At 40.0% G+C, this 18,108-nt stretch overlaps 1 protein-coding gene and 1 long non-coding RNA gene across 4 annotated transcripts; both read right to left on the bottom strand.

Annotated features, from left to right (window-relative positions):
* Window positions 1-775: 775 nt before the first annotated feature.
* LOC111666490 (uncharacterized) lies at window positions 776-3,739 on the bottom strand. Its single transcript, XR_002761596.2, has 3 exons — window positions 3,577-3,739; window positions 2,291-2,352; window positions 776-1,312 (listed from the first exon to the last, which is right to left on the bottom strand). It is a non-coding gene; the product is annotated as an uncharacterized LOC111666490 (long non-coding RNA).
* A 3,074-nt stretch (window positions 3,740-6,813) lies between these two features.
* LOC111666555 (WW domain-containing adapter protein with coiled-coil-like) lies at window positions 6,814-17,571 on the bottom strand. Of its 3 annotated transcripts, none has more exons than XM_023421915.2 (13): window positions 17,247-17,571; window positions 16,752-16,785; window positions 15,815-16,004; window positions 15,253-15,344; window positions 13,438-13,553; window positions 13,158-13,255; window positions 12,696-12,974; window positions 10,446-10,562; window positions 9,952-10,100; window positions 9,674-9,765; window positions 9,125-9,242; window positions 8,247-8,374; window positions 6,814-8,166 (listed from the first exon to the last, which is right to left on the bottom strand). In XM_023421915.2, exons 1-13 carry the CDS (start codon window positions 17,285-17,287, stop codon window positions 8,097-8,099), a joined length of 1,524 nt encoding a protein of 507 aa, XP_023277683.1. In that variant the 5' UTR covers window positions 17,288-17,571; the 3' UTR covers window positions 6,814-8,096. The 3 variants fall into 3 exon arrangements, with proteins under 3 accessions (XP_023277683.1, XP_023277682.1, XP_087034261.1); XM_023421914.2 differs by having other exon boundaries at window positions 9,125-9,308; window positions 17,247-17,570; XM_087178135.1 differs by lacking the exon at window positions 10,446-10,562 and having other exon boundaries at window positions 9,125-9,308.
* Window positions 17,572-18,108: the final 537 nt, after the last annotated feature.

The following is an 18,108-nucleotide window of genomic DNA, read 5'->3' as shown; positions in this document are numbered from 1 at the left end:
CTGGTACCACTGTGCACCTTCAAACCAGGACCCATATTCTGGAGAGACCTGTGACCAAACTGTCTACTACTGGACGCAGCAGCCTAACATCATGACTCTCTACCTCTATTTTTTCCTTTCTTTTCTTAACCTGTGTTTTGTTTTGCAGATTCATCAAGAAAACAACTTGTTTAGGGTTACTTAGAATACACACGCATAGAATAGGTCTGTTTCATAGTTGTAGTTCCAGAAGTAGCTCCGTTTTTGTAGATAACTGTAATTGTGATATTATGCACAATTAGGGGCCAGAGTGTTGGAGCTATTTGTTAGTTTTGTTAAGTTTTAGTTGTAAATTTAATTGATTATTATGAGCAACTTTGTTTGATTAACTTGTTTGCTTTATTGAAATTAGATTTTTGATAATATTTTTGTTTGTTAGTTATTTGTTTAGCATATTTAGATTTGTATAATTAGTATTTTTGTTTATTTTTTGGTAATTGGTTGACACTGGGCACTTGGGGTTATTTGAGTAGGTAGGCACACTGAGGACCAGCATGCACCTGGGTGGGCCAATGGTTTTTTTACCAGTGCAAAGAGAGGCAGCAGCAGCCATGGTTTTTTTCTTTGTTCTTTTGTTGCAATAAATCCACACAAAACTGCAAGATTGGAATGGACATTCATCTTCCTTTGCCTGCATTAAACCACATCCCTACGGTGCATCAGTGGCCTTTTGATTAGGTTTGGTTTAAAGTTTAATTTGTTTTTTTTTAATGGGCAAATGGTCACTACATCATGTTTGCATGAAATGATAATACACAATATACTTAATCACAAGCTATGAGACACACACACGTACCTGGGATGAACTGGTTAAGGTGGAAACTGCAAGGCTGACCCCGCCCTTTGTCAGTCTACCAGTCTCTGTGTACAGCTGCACACCTGGTGGGTCCTGAATGCAGCTGAGGTGGCGCCTCTGTGTCTCCATATGTCCTGGATGCGGAGAGAATCCAGCAAAGGGACATCCAGGGTGACGTGGAGATCCTGGATGAGGAGGGCCGTCTCCTCCACCCCATGTGTCCTCCCTCCAACAGTGCAGCCTCCACTCCTCCCAGGAGATCCTCAGGATCACCTTGGCAACAGTCAGGCTGAGCATCATGCGCTTCCCCTCCAGGTCGGGCCGCCGCTACGCCTCAATGAGAAGGCAGGCACCTCCGGGGGTCCACCTCGAAGATGCAGCGTCGTCAATCCAGCCACCATCTCGGAAAGCCAACATACCAACATTGTTAACCCAGGCAGCTGTTTCAGAAGCAGCACCAGCGAGCTTCTTTGTCACCTGGAGGGAGAGAGAGACAGAAAGGTTTCAAATGTTAATATCACAGCAGTGGTGTGAAAGCAGCTGTAAGAACATGTACTCTGCCTGAATTAAACCTCATCCTAGAGAAACTCCCTGGTGGGAGGCACCCGTTGGGAAAGAATACTAGAGATGGCTGTTGGACAGATCAAAGAGGTTACACATACAGTGCATTTAGAAAGTGCTCACTTTTCTACATTATTACATTATTATTACATTATTTTGCAATCTAATAACTTGTTAAATTCATTAATCAGTGAACAATGCCGGCAAGATGGCTGCTAATGCTAGCAAGCTGGCCCCCCCACTTGTTATTTTGTAATCTTGTAATGAAATCATCAAATTCATTCAATCAAAACTCTTTAACCTCAACACTGATCATTTGTTGAGTTTTGATTCAGACTTTCAACAAACACAAATCTCTTTGACACAAGTGCAATTGTTTCACATACACAAACTTCAATTTCTCACCCACATTTATTTGACAGGTTTACAAAGGTTGATTTACAACTACAAACATTGGAATTATTTGTGAACATCACTTTACAAGCTCAAAATCATTTTGACCCTAATTTGATTTTCTTTTTACAGATGCAAAACTTGTTCAGTGTATTATTGAGGGTAATTTGCAACACATTACAAAAGACCTGCATTGTAAACTAGAGTGAAATCCATCAGCATTTTGTGGTTGTTTGTAGAGTTGTGTAGCTTTTGGCAGTAAAGTCATTAAGCAGTTATTGAGTAGTTCCTCATTACGTCACAATGAGTTCCTTCACAACAAACAATAGACAGCAAGTTTCCCAACAAGTACCTAATTATAATATTCAAGCCACATATAAATATATTAATAATCACATCCACATTGTTTTCTAATGCATTAGCGATTATGACAACAAAGAAAAATAAATCTTAACAGATTCATTTTAACATTTTGTAGTTTATATCATGTGCATGACTTACCATTTCTTGCTTTCGAGGGACTGCAAAAGTGTGGTTCCAGCCTGAGGTGGATTCTGCCATCCCTATGAAAACACAAGGAAAAATAAAGACATGTAAAGCAGCTCCTCTTTTGACTATGAAATTTTTTTGAAGCCTTCGAAAAAGGACTTCAGATCATAAAAGATCAATCATCCATTTAAACCTACATACATGTATATGTGAAGAATTTGTAGAATAAATTAATATATAAATATAAATAAATAAATAAACACACACACAGTGTTTAGGCAACACAAAGACACTGGAAGAGTTAGAGCTTCTGTCAGTCTGAACACATTGAAAGCACAAAACTAAAATTTGGTGCTCAAAATTCAAAAGTCTGTGACACTGAGGTAACAAGTAGAATTTAAATTCAGGTGTAAAAATAGGATCTGAATTCTTCTTGTAACCTCCATACACTTGCAGATTTATGAGGGCAAAGGGATACTGCAGGACACATGTGCAGGCTCTATAGCAGCATGAGGAAGGGATGATGACATCACAAAAGCAGATTCAGAAAATAAGGTTTATTGTCAGATAAATTTTCACTTACAAGATATTTGGCTTGGTGTAGTATCAAATTAACTTATTCATAAGAAATAAATAAAAAAAATTAATACTGCAATACTTAAATATAAATAGATTCTTTTTTTTTTCTTTTAAAACAATGAAAACGATACTACGCAACCATATACAAAAGTGTTCTGGAATGACAAAACAAAAGCTGTGGAAAAGGTATTGATTAGGGGATGTGCAAAAGATCACAGTATAGACAATATCTGTTATGTGCAGGGATAATACCTCAAGGTGTTACTGTAATGCGGTTGTTGATTGATGAGGCCAGATGCAGAAGGAAAGGCAGGTGCTGGTCCATCATTGGTGATGATCAGACTGGAATTCTGGTCCTGATAAAGACAAACATGTCATAGGACAATTCATTTAGATGGTGTGTGTATATATATATATTTTATTTTAATATATATATTAATTGTGAGGATAGATATGAATATGCAAAAGTAAATACACGTGTATTCACTCGGTCTACTGGGTCCATACAATCTCAACTTACAGTCATCAGTTACAAAATGAGCCTAAAGTTACTGACGTCACTAGCTGTACAGCAGCCGAGAGGAACAGACAACTCTAGTAACCGCTAAGACGTCTGTAGACAACATCAATATCACCAACCGAAATGTTTGTCGGTACGGTCTGTCAGTCGTAGCAATGATTATACTTTTAGCTAAAAAGCCAACAATGATGCTACTCACCGGGCTAACAGGAAAGTTGCGAGCTCGGCATCAAACCGCATCTCTTTACTCTCAGGAGCTGTCTCCGGCGGTGGAAAACCACATCGAGAGTTACTCGTGTTGCTTCTTTTCTTCGCCGTTGAACATGGTTTCTTGTCGGGAGCGGTCCTGCGGGATACATATACATATCGCCTTTTAGGAGGTTCAGCCATTCCTGTGTTTCTGTGATGCTAATTCAAGCTCTGCCGGAAGTTGTTCTTCTTCGTGGGACTGAGCGAAGACTTGACGCGCCACTGACTCACACAGCGTCTAGTGTCACAAAGTGGTATTACAACACAGGACAGGTCATTTCAGTAGATACCTGAAATACAACAGATGGAGATCATGACATCACTGCGTGTCCTTCACACACTGCTGATAGTGTTGATTCATTTTTTGAACATTTTAAGCTAAAGTCCTGGCCACATCGTATATTGCACCTTTACTGCACAGCCACCAACACTGACATTTAAAACTAAAGCTCCATGTATTTTGCCAACACTTAAGTTAAAACTAAGACATTGAGCTTAACTGATATTGACACATTCGATGCATACAAAATATTTTGATTTGCTTTGAAAGTATATAAATCTATGCTTGGAATATAAAATACAATCATGCTTTACCTTATACTTACATTCAATTTGTAACTTACAAACATTTGTATTTGACCATTTTGCATTCAGGCCAGTAGATGTTGCACTGTTCACATGAAGCATCAAGATATAAACCCTTTGTGGAACCACTTTCCTGGGAAAGAAAAACCTCAGATGCTGTGGGACTCACATCCAGTACCAGGCAGTTGATTTCTGCAAGCAAAGAAGACATAACAGCCCGGGAAATTTTACTCACCGAGTATTTCACTTACTGATCGTGGACTGCTCACAGAGCCAGGTTTCAGTTGCAGCCATGTTGGTTTCTATATACAAAGAAATCATGGTGTATTGTCCTCCCAGTCACCATATGTTGGCAGTCTTTATGTTACGACAGCTAGGGGAAAAGGGAAACAACATAAAACCAGGTGTTATTCGTAAATCAAATTTATTGCATAACCCGGATGCTAAATAAGGAAACAAAAATACAAACAAGGTGAGAAGATAACTAAAGTAGGTGAACAGAAGCCAACAAAGAGCCCAACTGTGCGATTCTAACCAACCCCAAAACACAAGCAGCACCCCTGTTCCTAATGTGTCCAACAGTCTTTTTCTAAGGGTGTGATGCACAATCAGAATTTTAAAACTAACCCAGCCCCCACAATCACTACCAGCATCTCAAACCAAATCACAAATTACACACACATGTTGACAAAGGCGGTAAAGAGGTGCGCTGCCTATCATGTCAGCCGCCACTAATGATGTGCTGGCCGGGTTCTTAAGCTCTTTTCCTCTGAATGCTCGAACGACTACAGCTGTGGTGAGCACGCGCAGGATCATTGTCGCACCAATAGGAGAAGCCGCCGTGGAGTTGGAGGCTCCTCCTCTCTGCTTCGACCAATCCCGTCACGGAGTCCGCGCAGCCTGATTAGCATACAGACAAAACACACTGTAAGAAGCAGGTGACTGCGCTGCGCTCATTTGAACATATTTTTATGTCGTGCAGAAAGTTGAACAAGAAAGAGCTGAACTGATGACACAATTACGGACGATTGCCCCGGTAGAGCATAACATTAAAAGTATTCGAAAATTCCTGGAGAAATTTTGAATGCGCCTGCTGCTTGGTGCGTGTACTTCACTCTTCACGTTTCAACCTTTACAAAGGACGTTACTTTCAGTTTCATTCACGTCGTTGAGACTCATTTTGACACTGGCCTCAGTCACTGCAGGTGTCCTTCAAAAAGCCTTTTGGAGCTGTCACGACTGGCCGAAATAACCTCACAGATTGTTTCAAACCCAGATTTGTCCCCACAACCATAGCAAGACATGTATGCACACATGTACATGTCCTAACAGAAGATGCTTTGCAATAAAGCTATACCACTATATCCCCATATAGACAATAGCTTGTAAGAACTTTTATGAAATACCTTACCTGTTACCTTTTTGAGACTTATTTTGAAAGCAATATGTGAGGCTGCATGGGAAAGTGGTCTCAGACTTTTAGCCACCACTGTATGTAAACTAACCCTATACTGAGAGGTGTTCCTAATTTTCTGTCCATCCCATTTATAGGAATTAAACTTGACAAACTATTAGGAACACTTCTCAGTACACTTAAACATTAGCACAATTACAGCCTCCACACTGAGCATTAAAATAAACCAACACTTCTCAAACAGATTCAGCAAATACTGAACATTATAATTCTCATGGAGGAGGATTTACTGAAAGGCCTGTTCCATTATACTGCATCAGTTTCATCCAAGTTCACCTAATACATATATATGAATTCAAATAAAAAATCAAGGAGACTTACAAATGCTAAAACAAATCAGCCCTTTATTTAAAGTTTACCTAATATACAGCAACGCTTAATAAAATGCATTCCTTTGAACAGAATGGTAATGGGGTTAATGGGGCAGAAATAAGTGACTGCAGATTGCCTTAACCTCCTAAGACCCGAACTCTTGCATGGCGTGCATTTTTAATTTCTCTTTGCTATTTAGGCTGATTGGGACCTGAGAAAAATGATTAGTTTTAAATTTCGATTACTGAGTGGCAGTATAATATCCTCATATGTGGTCACCAGGCCCTTGTTGAGAAAAAGTTAGTATTGTGGTCTAGAGAATCCAAAATGTGAGGTCCACATATGTGGACGCCAGGTCCTAGGAGGTTAAAAGGTCCAGTGTTAATCTATAGATACTACCTGAATTCTTTGATTGAAATTTTAATGTGTCATAGTGCATAGGCCCCAAACCATGAGGCTCAAGGAGACACGTATGCCAAGAGCATGGCCTAATCACATTGCATTTACATTTCTCAAAGCTGTCACCCAAACCCTCCTCTGGATGCATCATTTCACACTTTAATTATAAAATTACAAAATGAATAATTCATCACAAAATCTACTCAAGGCATATAGCTCACACACATCTTTAAACTGAATTAAAAGTAAGTAAAAGTCAAGCAGGGAGTGTGGTATAATATTTTATTTTCATATTTTATGGAATACAAAGCCCCATCCCCACCCCCACCCCCAAAAAGTGTGCACATCAGATCTGGTGGAAACTATTTAAGGACAAGGAAAAGAATAGCAGAGAGACAAAGGAACTTACTTTATGGGTTTAGAAGTGTACGACTGCAGTTTAATATGATGTTTTCATATAAAAAGTATACCCTCTCATCATGAATGAATCCTTTAAAAAAGTAGTCTAGTTGATAAAAGGGCTGCAGCCACGTCAGCTGAACGTAAACGAAAACAAAATGAGTTTCCTTGTTGAAAAAATAAAACATCTTTCCATTGATCTTTGTCATTATGACTACCAGGACGTAATCAATCATGTGCAACAATAATTTAGCTTTACATGACTGTAAATTCAGTCACTTTTCTATTCTTTTACACAATCTCTTGCTAAGCTGCACAAAAGGAATGAAATATTTCCCCAATTGGAATTGGGAGAGAAACGAAATGCTGACAATTATACAAAAAAAGACAAACAGAAGGGGTAAGAAAACGGCCAGCAGGGCTACAAATTAATACAACCTCATATGTTCTAGCAGCCAACCTAGGTCCAATAATGTAGGCTTTTTCAAGATGGCTTTGAAACATCTGGAGTGCGTTTGTCATAACTAACCATAACTCCCCAGTGAATTTGTATCACTGGAGTGCAGATTCCCATCAACTGGGACGAAATAACTGAAGCACATTTAAGTAAAGGTCTGGTCAAAGGTCTTCGCTAATCTCATGTCATGACGTGTAAAATCAACCAGCTTGAAGACACACTGGGATGGCAAAACCACTGACGAGTATAGTGAATAAAAAATAACATCAGTAACATCACTGCCATTGAATCCATACATTTCAATGCATGACAAAGTCCGTTTCAGAAGTCTGGGGAGTAAACAAGTTTGTTCACCCCCCCCCCCCTGAGAACTGTGTCACACCGATTATGAGATGATTTATTTTAGTTCATTTTTCCAAGAATGAATCTTTTCCTGACTACTACACATCAAAACACACCAGAAAACGAGTTAACCCAATACAATACACACAATCCAAGGTTCACAGTCCAAAAAGGTGCTGTTTGAAAAGAGCCTCAGGTCCTTTATGTCCACTTGGTTAAAGTGTCCAACTCAGTGAACAGTCAGTTTCACCTTTCAGTGAGAAGATTTCATGTGGTGGACATTGGAAAAACAAGTTTTAAAAAAAAAAAAAAAAAGTAAAGAAAAGAAAAAGACACGTTCAGGATGATGGAGCTTTTTCAGCCGCTGTCTTCTAACAGCTTTTCTCAGTTGCTCTTACAGGGAGAATAAACAGGCTGTAGCAGCTTGCTGTCCATGTCTATTCCACTTTTATAACAATATTTTAATCCATCCATCCAAATCCTTTCTTCTCTGCTGAGGTGCTCACACCATGTAGGAGTTCTGGTTCTTCAGCTTGTCCAGCTCTTTGCTCTGCTGCCTCAGAAACAGGATTCTGTAGTTGAGGAGGAAAAAAGTATGAATGAATGTATCGTTATCAGTTGATGTCTATGCAAATTTGAACATTTGCCTCACCTCTGTTCCCTCAGTGTGGCTTGAATTTCACACACTCTGACCAGGGAGCGCAGATTTTTCATCTCTGTACAGATCTCAGACATGTACAAGCTGCCCATGTTGTGGATGTCCTCATGCAACCGAGCCGCCTGACAGAAAGGGATGAGAGCTTTTTGGTGAGTCATGACTCCAGATTATCACGACAAAACATTCATACATACAAACATACTTCAGGACAATCGACAGTAACTTACTGATTTTGTGATTCTGATTTAAACAGAACTCAAAGTTGAGCGAAGATTTATTCTTGACCCTGGAAACAGAAGCTTTCAACCACAACTTATTGTGTTCTTCTATGGATGGGTTTCTCAGTTTTCATGGTTTAAACATTATATTGTTGAGATGAAAATCTTTAGTTTACCATCTGTACTGCTCATTAATCAGACTAAAGAAAACTTTAATGATCCTCGCAGGGAAATCGATTTGTTACAATTGCTCAGCAATACACAGGAAGTGAATAATGTACCAATGCAATTGTGAAAAAAGTAAAAGGTGATATGTGAGGTAAAAATCACAGTATGGACAAAAGTGTAAAAAATGGAAATGTGCACAGTAGATTGTGAAAAGTTAAACTAAAAGAAAAGTGTCATGTGACTCAACAGCCACAATTAACAGTCGTTTCACAGCAGAGGAGCGATGGCGATGTGCAGGAAGGGAAGATATTATATAACTGGATGGCCATAGAAAACAAAAGTGGCCCCAAAGAAAAGACTGTTGAAATAAAAAAAAAACAAAAAAAATGTTTTTTGGCTTAATGCTACAGATATATTAATCATTGAGAAGCATCCCATAGCTCTGCAACACCTGGAAATCAACAGGAGCAGTGTACTGAACTGTACCTGTTTCTCCGTGTTCTCTGAAGGCCATCCTTGGATATGTCTGATGAGGGTCTCATCAAAATGGGCTGCCAGGGTGGGAGTGAAGGAGCCGGGGGTGTCAGTCTGGGTTTGGCCGCTGCTGTTGGAGGGGACATGGGGCAATGCAGCACCGGACATATTTGAACCCGTGCATAGAATCTCCTGGCTGGTGGAGCGAGACAACCGGTTAACTGTGTGTCAATGGTGTAAATAAAATCCAGCTGCAGCTGATGTTGGAACTGATGTTTTGGTATATTAGTCATGGATGCTGCATATTATTCAATCTACACCATTCATTTGGTCTCATTCATTAACATCTCAGAATAACTCTAACACTGCTGTTCATATGTTAAAGACATGTGGGTCAATAACCAACCTCACCAATGAGTTGAAGTAAAGTCCTATAATTGTATGTCAATAAAGTAACATAATTCTAGTTCAGGGAACTGAATAATTAAAACTAGATACATTTCATTAGTTTATTTCCATCACAAAAAGAAATACTGTGTTGAAGTGATTTTGAACTTCTACCTTCTCTGCTGGAGAGTTCTGGGGTCTTCTGGACGCTTCTCTGCGGACTGAGACAGGTTGACAGGTCCTTGCTTCCCTGAAGACATACTGCCCTAAAGAGAGAAAGAAAGACAGCAGGGCATGAGGGCATCGGCATGTGTTAGAGAACCAGAAAGACGAGGGCAGTCATAACAAAGTGGAGAAGATAGAGAGAGAGAGGCCGTGAGTCATGGGTGAGAGGAAGTACCCCCTCCGCTCTTTAAAGGCGTCTCTTCTTTGTGCCTTTTCGTTGTGCTCACCCTTGTTTGTGAGGATGTGATGCTGCTGGGATGCACGCCCAGAAGGGATTTCTGGTTGCTCTGGGGTGTGCCGTTCCGTGGTGAGACGTACGGCCGTGGCGATGATGCATCTGATGTCAGAGAAACGGGAGACTGACTGGAGTGCTGGGCTACAGAAGACAAAGGATAGAAGACACAGTATTGGTGTGGTGGCATAAGCATCATCAGCTTTCACATGCAGATTGTTGGCCTCCGTTCCAGCAATGGAGGAGGCTAACTGGAATACATGGGACAATATCTCCTGTTTATGCATATAGTCTGAAAAGCTCTTAAACAACACGCAGTTAACTTGCATGAAATGTCAAATTTCAACAACTCAAGGTCAACAGGAATAATTACACAGGTTTAAAACAGTTTTTTAAAAAGTTGGTGGGGATGGGGAGAGCGGGACCCTTAAAAACACACAGGAAATTAGTTTGTGTAGCAGATGGTGAGAAACAGCGAGGAGGCCGTACCTTGGTTGGAGTGCTGAGCAGCTGAGAGCAGAGCAGTGACGTTGAAAGCAGGTCCAGCAGTGAGGAGTTTATGAAGCACAGATCGCAAGGAAGCTTGGGTGACAGCAGCTGCCAAGACTGGAGGGAGGAAAGAGGAAGTGCACACACGCACGCACGCACGCACGCACGCACGCGCGCACACACACACACACGCGCACACACACACACACACACACACACACACACACACACACGTGGGTGAGCAAAGACACACAACAGGTGAATTCATGAACACACACAGTTAAGTGAGAAAACACAGTTCAGACAGGAATCAAATTGGTGGAAATATGAATCATTTCATGTAGGTGTCATTTCATCAGTGATCGACTGGAAGAACTTGGAGGTTAAACAAGAAGCACGCACACACACGTATATCAGGTTAACACAGACAGAACAGCAAGAAAAATCACCATAAATGACAGCTGCGTGCCCAGGTTATGAACAGCAGAACACGGTCACCCATTAGATAAGGGATGGAAAGACATTTTTTTTTTTGCCATAAACATCATTACATCATAAACTGCCGTACAGAGAGATGAAGTCATGACATCATGTCCAGGCTAGCCTCTGTTAGCTAACTAACTCATTCAGCATTTCCTTCACCGGCCTGAAAAACATGATCCTGGAATTTACCGTCCATATTGAGACAAATCACCATCAACTACAGCAGCTGCTATAATATAAACCTGTATCATTTAAACACCTCCCATGAAGAAACTCTGTGTGGCAACATGAGTACTTGCGTCATCATGACTTGATTTTGTCCACATCTATAAAATTCACCAACTCTAAAGTCATTTGTTTTTCAGTGTTCTAGTTGTAATCTCAGCTGATTTGCTCCTCAAGACATACTGTTGTTCTAAGGCCGTATGTTATATTATCAGCGCGATTACAAATGTCAGTAGGATTTTAAATGAGGTTTTCTTCCAGAGCAGAACCCAGAAGTTCTGGTTTCACTAAAGCTCTATATTGGTGCAAATATGAGATTAACTCGTTTCATCAAACACCTGTTTTTGGAAAAAGACTTGATGTTAAGATTTTATAAACAGACTTTCACTCTAGTCCTGCTGGGAACCATTTGTTTAAAGAGAACAAACACCTCATCCTTGAAGCATTTCCTCTTGTAGAAGTGAAACATGAAATAATACTATTTAAGCAAAATGTAAATCCCATATTTGTGTTGTTTGTCAGCCACATACTTGCACACTGTCAAGGCTTCACATTCCAGCAGAAAAACAAGTGTGAAACTTTATCAATCCACAAGCACTGTACTGAACGCTGCCACCTTAGCTACAATGCTAATGTTGTGAGCAGTCGACTGCAACATTTCAGTCACTGTTTTTGTAACAAATCGCCATTGCCATACTGATAATTTACCAAACAAATATCTTTTTATTCTGGTTTCGATATGAGGCCAGTTTGTTATTGTACAGTCCCGGACATTCAAAAACACAGGTAATAAGCTTTTTGTCCATCTTTCAGTTCAAGCAGCTCAGGCCAAGGTTCAACAAATTTAAACTTTGTGTGCACCTACAGACATCTGCACAAGACCATCAAAACTCGCCACATACACAACAATAGAGGAAACAATAGCAAAAATTATGTGAATACGCCTTCTCTCTCCTGTCAGGCTCTTTGATATGATCATTAGGATTTTCTCTGACAGCTTTAATCAGACTCTTTTTGTCTTTTGAGCCCCTCATTATCGATGGCAGCAGTAATTCTTGGCTGCTTGACGGATGATTCAGTCCACAACCATTAGACTCATGGCAGTAAAACACGTCACACGAGCCTTCAGAAGTAGATGTATGTTAAAAGGGTCTAGTAAACACTTTAGTCTAAAAGACAAACTGTAAATGGACTTGAAGACACTCTTTGGCCTAGCAACAATAAAGCTACAAACAACCTCAAGAACTCTCCATTCAAAAAGAATATCTGAGATTGTGAACACAACTAATTGTCTCGTCGATTAATATGATATAACCCCCAGTGTGAAGTAAAACCACTAAATAGCGGCGTTAATGCAATTCAGTAGCCACTTCTGTGCTGTTTTACTTACTCGCATGCAGCACCAAAAAGTTGCATTAAAGCCCCTATGAGTAGGAAATGATGGGGACCCCCAGTGACACTATCCAAAAAGAAACCATGGAAGACGGCAGTATGATTGGAAGTGGAAGAATGTCATGCTCATGTTGTCTTTTGTGCCCTCACCCTCATTGAGCTTAGCCATGTCCATACTGCCATTATTCATCTGCAGAGTTGCCTGCAGGGCTGGGAGGAGCTGATGTAGGAGGGCTGGGTCCTGCAGCAGTGCTGGTGAAGGGGACTGGACAGACTGGAGCAACTGCCCCGTAGATGAGGAAGAGGAAGAGGACATGGTGGAGGGGGTGGAACCTAAAGCACCGGGAGCAGAATTCAGGCTCTGAGAAGAAGAGGAAGAGGAGGAATGGCCGGCGTTTGATGCTGTTGACTGGTCCCCTGATGTGGTCTCTGAAGAAAAGCAACCAGAAGGACACAGTTTTATTCGACACAATATTTATTCTGAGCGCATATGTTTGAATAACCTTTTCTGGATCTCAGATGTTTATCCAAAAAGCAATCAGCAGAAGCTAAACAATGCGAGAGGCTATGTAAAAACGTTTAGAGTTGGTTTTATAGTTGAGCCACACTTACTTGATGTGGCTTTGTCCTGCAAGGCCTCTTGTCTGTAGTCCATATCCCTGGGGAAACTGTTCGCCGCCATCTTGACTGAGTCTTTCTGTCGTTGCTCCCTGAAGCAGATTAAACAGAATGCAAAGGTGTTGATGTGCAGGCTGCAGTTAAACTCTCACTGTCTAGTTAGGACAGGTGCGCTATGTGATCCTGGACTATATGAGAATGCTAAGCATGAGAATGAGGATCTCAATTAGTGTTTCAGTGCATATATGTAGTAATTTCATTTAAGTAGGCTTGCCTCTCCAACAGATCCTTGGGCTTCTCCCACTGGGAGACCTCAGTTCTACAGTTGTAGTAGTACTTCTTGCCGGAGGAGCTAATGTGTTCTGTCCAGTCATCTGCTGGGTCCTGGTGCTGAAAGAGAGAGAGAGAGCGTGAGACGTTATAAAGGTTAAGAGACAGTATGACAACTTAAGAAATACCACTGCAAAAGATGTAAAGTGAATGTAGACTTTACATTCACTGTTGTGGATTACACAGCTCAAGCAATTTTCACAACAAATTTTCATACTAATGTATATGGAAGTGACTGGAAACTTCAATAATGGATACGGGCCAGTACATTTAATATTAATGATCATCATACTGACAGCTCCCGTCATTCCAACAATTCCAGGAAGGTAGCTTGCCCCATTATTTTTCTCCTCATCTACAACTGCACTGATCTCTCTTGAGATGATCAGCAGTGATCAGTGATCTTGAAAAATTACAGATTTGATCAAGTTAAATATGGACAACAGTAATAGCAGATTATAGCACCGAAAAAAGGTATGTGATTTGACATTTACTACTGCTACAAAAAGGTTTTTAATTGTGTGAATTGCAGTTTAACGATTTTGCATTAACTCCTGTCAGAAGTTGAACATAATTTATGACCCAACACAAAAGCAATTGTGGTTCTCATTATTGTAATTAAAATAATAGTATTATAGTAAACTGTTGCTCAAATTTTACAAAGCAAAATAGTTTTGAATCCTCTTCAATTCACTCTTTGCTGTTAACACTTGCTGCTTAAGTCTGTTACACATCAGTAATGTTACGTATGGTCTGGTGAGTCTATAGAATAGCATATAGATGTACAGAAGGTGCTGAAGGCGGCTGTTAACAAAAACAGATACTTGCAATGCACAACTCCAACCTTTTGGGGATTAAACAAGAACAGTTTGAGACAATTGTAGGCCCACAAACAGTGGACAATTATTTTTGCAGCAGCTAATCAAACTATTCTGGGCTTTTGAGCCTCAACGTATAGCAGAGATGGATAGGAAAGCATAATTATTAGTAGACTCATATTGGCAAAACATAAAACAAACTTGAATACTTAATCTCTCCAAAGACGAACTATAAAGTAGCTGTGTCTCTGAGTCTCTTCCTGTGCTCATCTGTGGATTTATTTTCCTCTCATCTCTCTCACACTGGATGCACAAAAGTGACCACAGGAGGAAAACACGCTATTTGGCTACACATTTCCAATCAAACCCAGCTGTGTACGCACAAGTTTATATTAATTAACATTTTTGTTTTGTTAATCTGTCATGACATACCACTCTTCACTGTCTACTCGTTTCAGAATGGTAACAGCAAATAAGAGTATAAATCCACACCATCTGTTTACTATAACACGTTAACGCCTGATGACCTCTATACGTTATGCTGATAAACCAGTTAATTAATGTCAAACCAGACAATGTTATATTATATTAAAGATATTAGTGTCTCCTTCAGCAGTGCAAATGGATAATATTTTTGCAGAAAAGTCTAAAATCCAATCAGATCATCTACTCTATAGAGGGAGCCTGTTATGTTTCAATCATGCATTGTTGTTGAGTTTGGTAACAAAATGTTTGGGGGGGGGGGGGGGGGGGGAGAGAGAGAGAGAGAGACACGTTATAAAGGTTAAGAGAGAGAGAGAGAGAGACAGAGAGACAGAGAGAGAGAAAGAGAGAAAGAATCCACACAATGTCCCGTATACCATGTTCCACAGCAGCGTGACGCCAATTTATACAGGAAATGCTGAGGGTATAACATCAGATAATGCTGGACAGCACCTTACCCTGTCTGCAGGTTTGTTCTGAGCTGCATGTGAGTCGGAGCCATGGTGGGAGCTGTTGTTGTGGGAGTTCTCCTGAGGAGAGCCGCTGGTCCCTGAAATAAAGCCATTTATCAAGTAACTGAAAATACATGTTGCACAGAGGAATAAAATCTCATTGACAACCACAACTGCAAAATAATAAATGCTTTTCATTGCCTTTTATTGCTCTAGGTTTGCATTGTTTACATTTGAGCAGCAATAGGTATACTGTAATCTGAAGGCAGTCACATAACAAAACAATCTAAAACTTTATGACAAAACAAGTCCCAACAGTATGTCAGAGATCAACACAAAAAAGGATGCCTTGGAAATGAACCTTGGATAGCAGTGACATTTGTCAGAGGACCTTCTATGTTGGTCAGAATTGATGACTTCTCTAAGCTGAGACTAAACCACAAGCACCTTATATTTTACATCTGTCTTGGGTTTGGTGGGACCAAGATGCTGTCTTTTCCTTTTAACAGTCCTTTAAAATAAAACTTAAAATTGCAGGCATGTATAAGACCACCAGATCCAGGCTTACCATTTTTTCCTCTAATTGTGTGAGAGGTTTTTGCCTTGCCATGCCCAGTACTGTCTCCATGTCTGCTGACAGGACTTTCGTCTGAGCGCCGCAGCATCTTGTAAGGGGGCGTGGGATCCGATGAGCCATCGCGCACCTTGTCGTAACGGTGAAGGCTGCTGGACTGGCTCTTTGGCTGAGATTTATGGGTCTACAAAGGATGGCAGATAGACTTGTGGGGATGTGTACACATATACACTGATTTCATTTCTTCACATACCATCACACACCAGTCGACACCATCATTTATTTTTCTAGAAAATATAATGCATTAAGAAGGCCTCATCAAAGAAGTGCTACACCATTGAGACTAACAGCACAGACAAACAAAACTAATATGCTCTAAAATAGTACGGCTGAAGTGGCTGAACTTAACATCCTCTGTGTCATGGAGCAAGAGATGTTTTGATTTCAACTAGATTAGGTATTTTAACATTCTGCTACCATAAGAAACATAAAAAGTAGCTGGTTGTCTCCAGCTTCTTAACAGGCAATAGCGAGCTTTACATTTCTGTGAGGCCAGTCTTTTTAAAATATTAATAGTTGGTTAACTTCTAAACTCAAGAGTTGAAATATCATTACACATAAGGAGTGGCCGTGGCTGGCTAGTTGCTGTCTTTTACTTATTTTGTTTAAATACATAGCATCAGTGTGGAATATGACTGCAATTTCAGAGCTCAATTGTCAGATTTTGTGATAGTCATTTAGATTAATGTATATAAAATCTTTATCACCGTATTATTAAGTGACAATATTACCAGGAACTGTTTTTGTAGCTCAAACATGCCAATATCAAGATGTCAGTTTATTATTTTAAGGGAAAAACACTAGACACCTGGAAAAGCTATGTCAGTGGAGAGTATTGACAGGTTCCGTTAACGAACTGATCATGTCATACCTGATAGGATTGTGAATCCCTTCTGTCGTTGCACCTGTGGAGACGCACAGAACAAACGTTATTATTAGACAGTTTGAACCTTCACGTTTAACATACGTTAGTTTTCTTACCTTAGCAACGTATTTTCTGGTATATACTTAACGTTAGTTAGCTCATTAGCCGCCGTTAGCTAAGTTAGCTTGATTTGTCATCTTAGCAACAGCTGTTTGTTCATCTTGTCACTACTAAAGAATAACTGTTATTTTTTTAAATGTATCTTATATAATCTACCCTGTATGAACAAGGTCTGTCGGTTAGCTAACGTTGCGTTAACGTTGGGCAATTTAGTTTTAGGATATATCCGGAACCCACAGCTAATTGTACCCAAATTGTTAGCTGGTAGCATTAATTGCTAACGGCTACAAGAAGCCATGAATAACCAAACTACAAATAAATAAATTAGGTAAAATCTACGCCTTATTTTTTTTCAAATGTTAAGATCTGTGCTTGATTTACCCATCGCTGACTCTTGTTGGTTTCCTTGCATACATCACCATCAAGGCCGTGGTGATGTGTGTATGTGTGTGAGGGGGAACCGTGGCCTCCTGTCTGTCTGCTCTCACAGTTCTCTTTTCTTCAGCTTCCTGATGTCTGGACCCAGTCTGCCCTACCACACAGATACCTACAAACCGTGTACCGAGCACCAGCACTGCATAGCGGGTGGTTTTTTACTAAAAACCACCCTCAGTGCATCACCTGGCATGTAGTTATGGTATGCGCTTGGCTCAGCCGATGTAGCTCAGTAGAAAGCAGCAGAGGCAGGAGGAAACGGAGAAGAAGGACTCGTCGGTAATGTTTAGCAAGAAAAAAGAACTTCCGCTCTCACCTTTTCAAATTAAAAGATTATATTGGCATTACTGTACGGAGTAAAGAAATGTACCACAAAGAAGAGAAATAGTGCAAAGGAGAATAAATATATTACGAAATTGGAAGGAATGACAATTGTGTCAGATGGGCCTGAATCATAAGTATACAGAATATTGCAGAATAGAACTACCATCGTTGGAGAATATTTAATAATACTTATAGTACTTATGTCAAGACATTTCTGATTGCAAAACGTCCTTGTCGGCAGATATCGAATTGTTTTTGTATCATTAAGATATTTTATTCTAAATGACCACAATTCCCGCTAAAACTAGATTATCTTGAAAAAGGGGGATATCTATGCTGAAAGTTAGACAAAAGTGTGGCAAAACTTGTATTTTCTCTAGCTTTGTTGTACTAAAAGTAAAACAATATCCCCTTTTCATGGCAAAGTATAACGAAAGGAAATACACTAAAGTGTGGTCAAATGTGAATATTTGCCCTTCTCACC

This window comes from Seriola lalandi, unplaced genomic scaffold (genome assembly GCF_002814215.2).
Source record: "Seriola lalandi dorsalis isolate HSWRI2012SDOR001 ecotype SW California unplaced genomic scaffold, Sedor1 jcf7180002054677, whole genome shotgun sequence".
NCBI classification, from domain to species: Eukaryota; Metazoa; Chordata; class Actinopteri; order Carangiformes; family Carangidae; genus Seriola; species Seriola lalandi.
The sequence above is the reverse complement of the archived record's forward strand: the minus strand, read 5'-3'. Positions and strand labels throughout refer to the sequence as shown.

What these genes read in the sequence shown, in the direction of transcription:
- LOC111666555 (XM_023421914.2), bottom strand. Translation starts at nt 17,287, where the DNA reads ATGGTGATGTATGCAAGGAAACCAACAAGAGTCAGCGATGG. An exon ending in GCAGGACAAAGCCACATCAA is followed by an intron (nt 12,975 to 13,157) that starts GTAAGTGTGGCT and finishes GCTTTTCTTCAG; the next exon opens with AGACCACATCAGGGGACCAG. An exon ending in CATGGCTAAGCTCAATGAGG is followed by an intron (nt 10,563 to 12,695) that starts GTGAGGGCACAA and finishes TCCTCCCTCCAG; the next exon opens with TCTTGGCAGCTGCTGTCACC.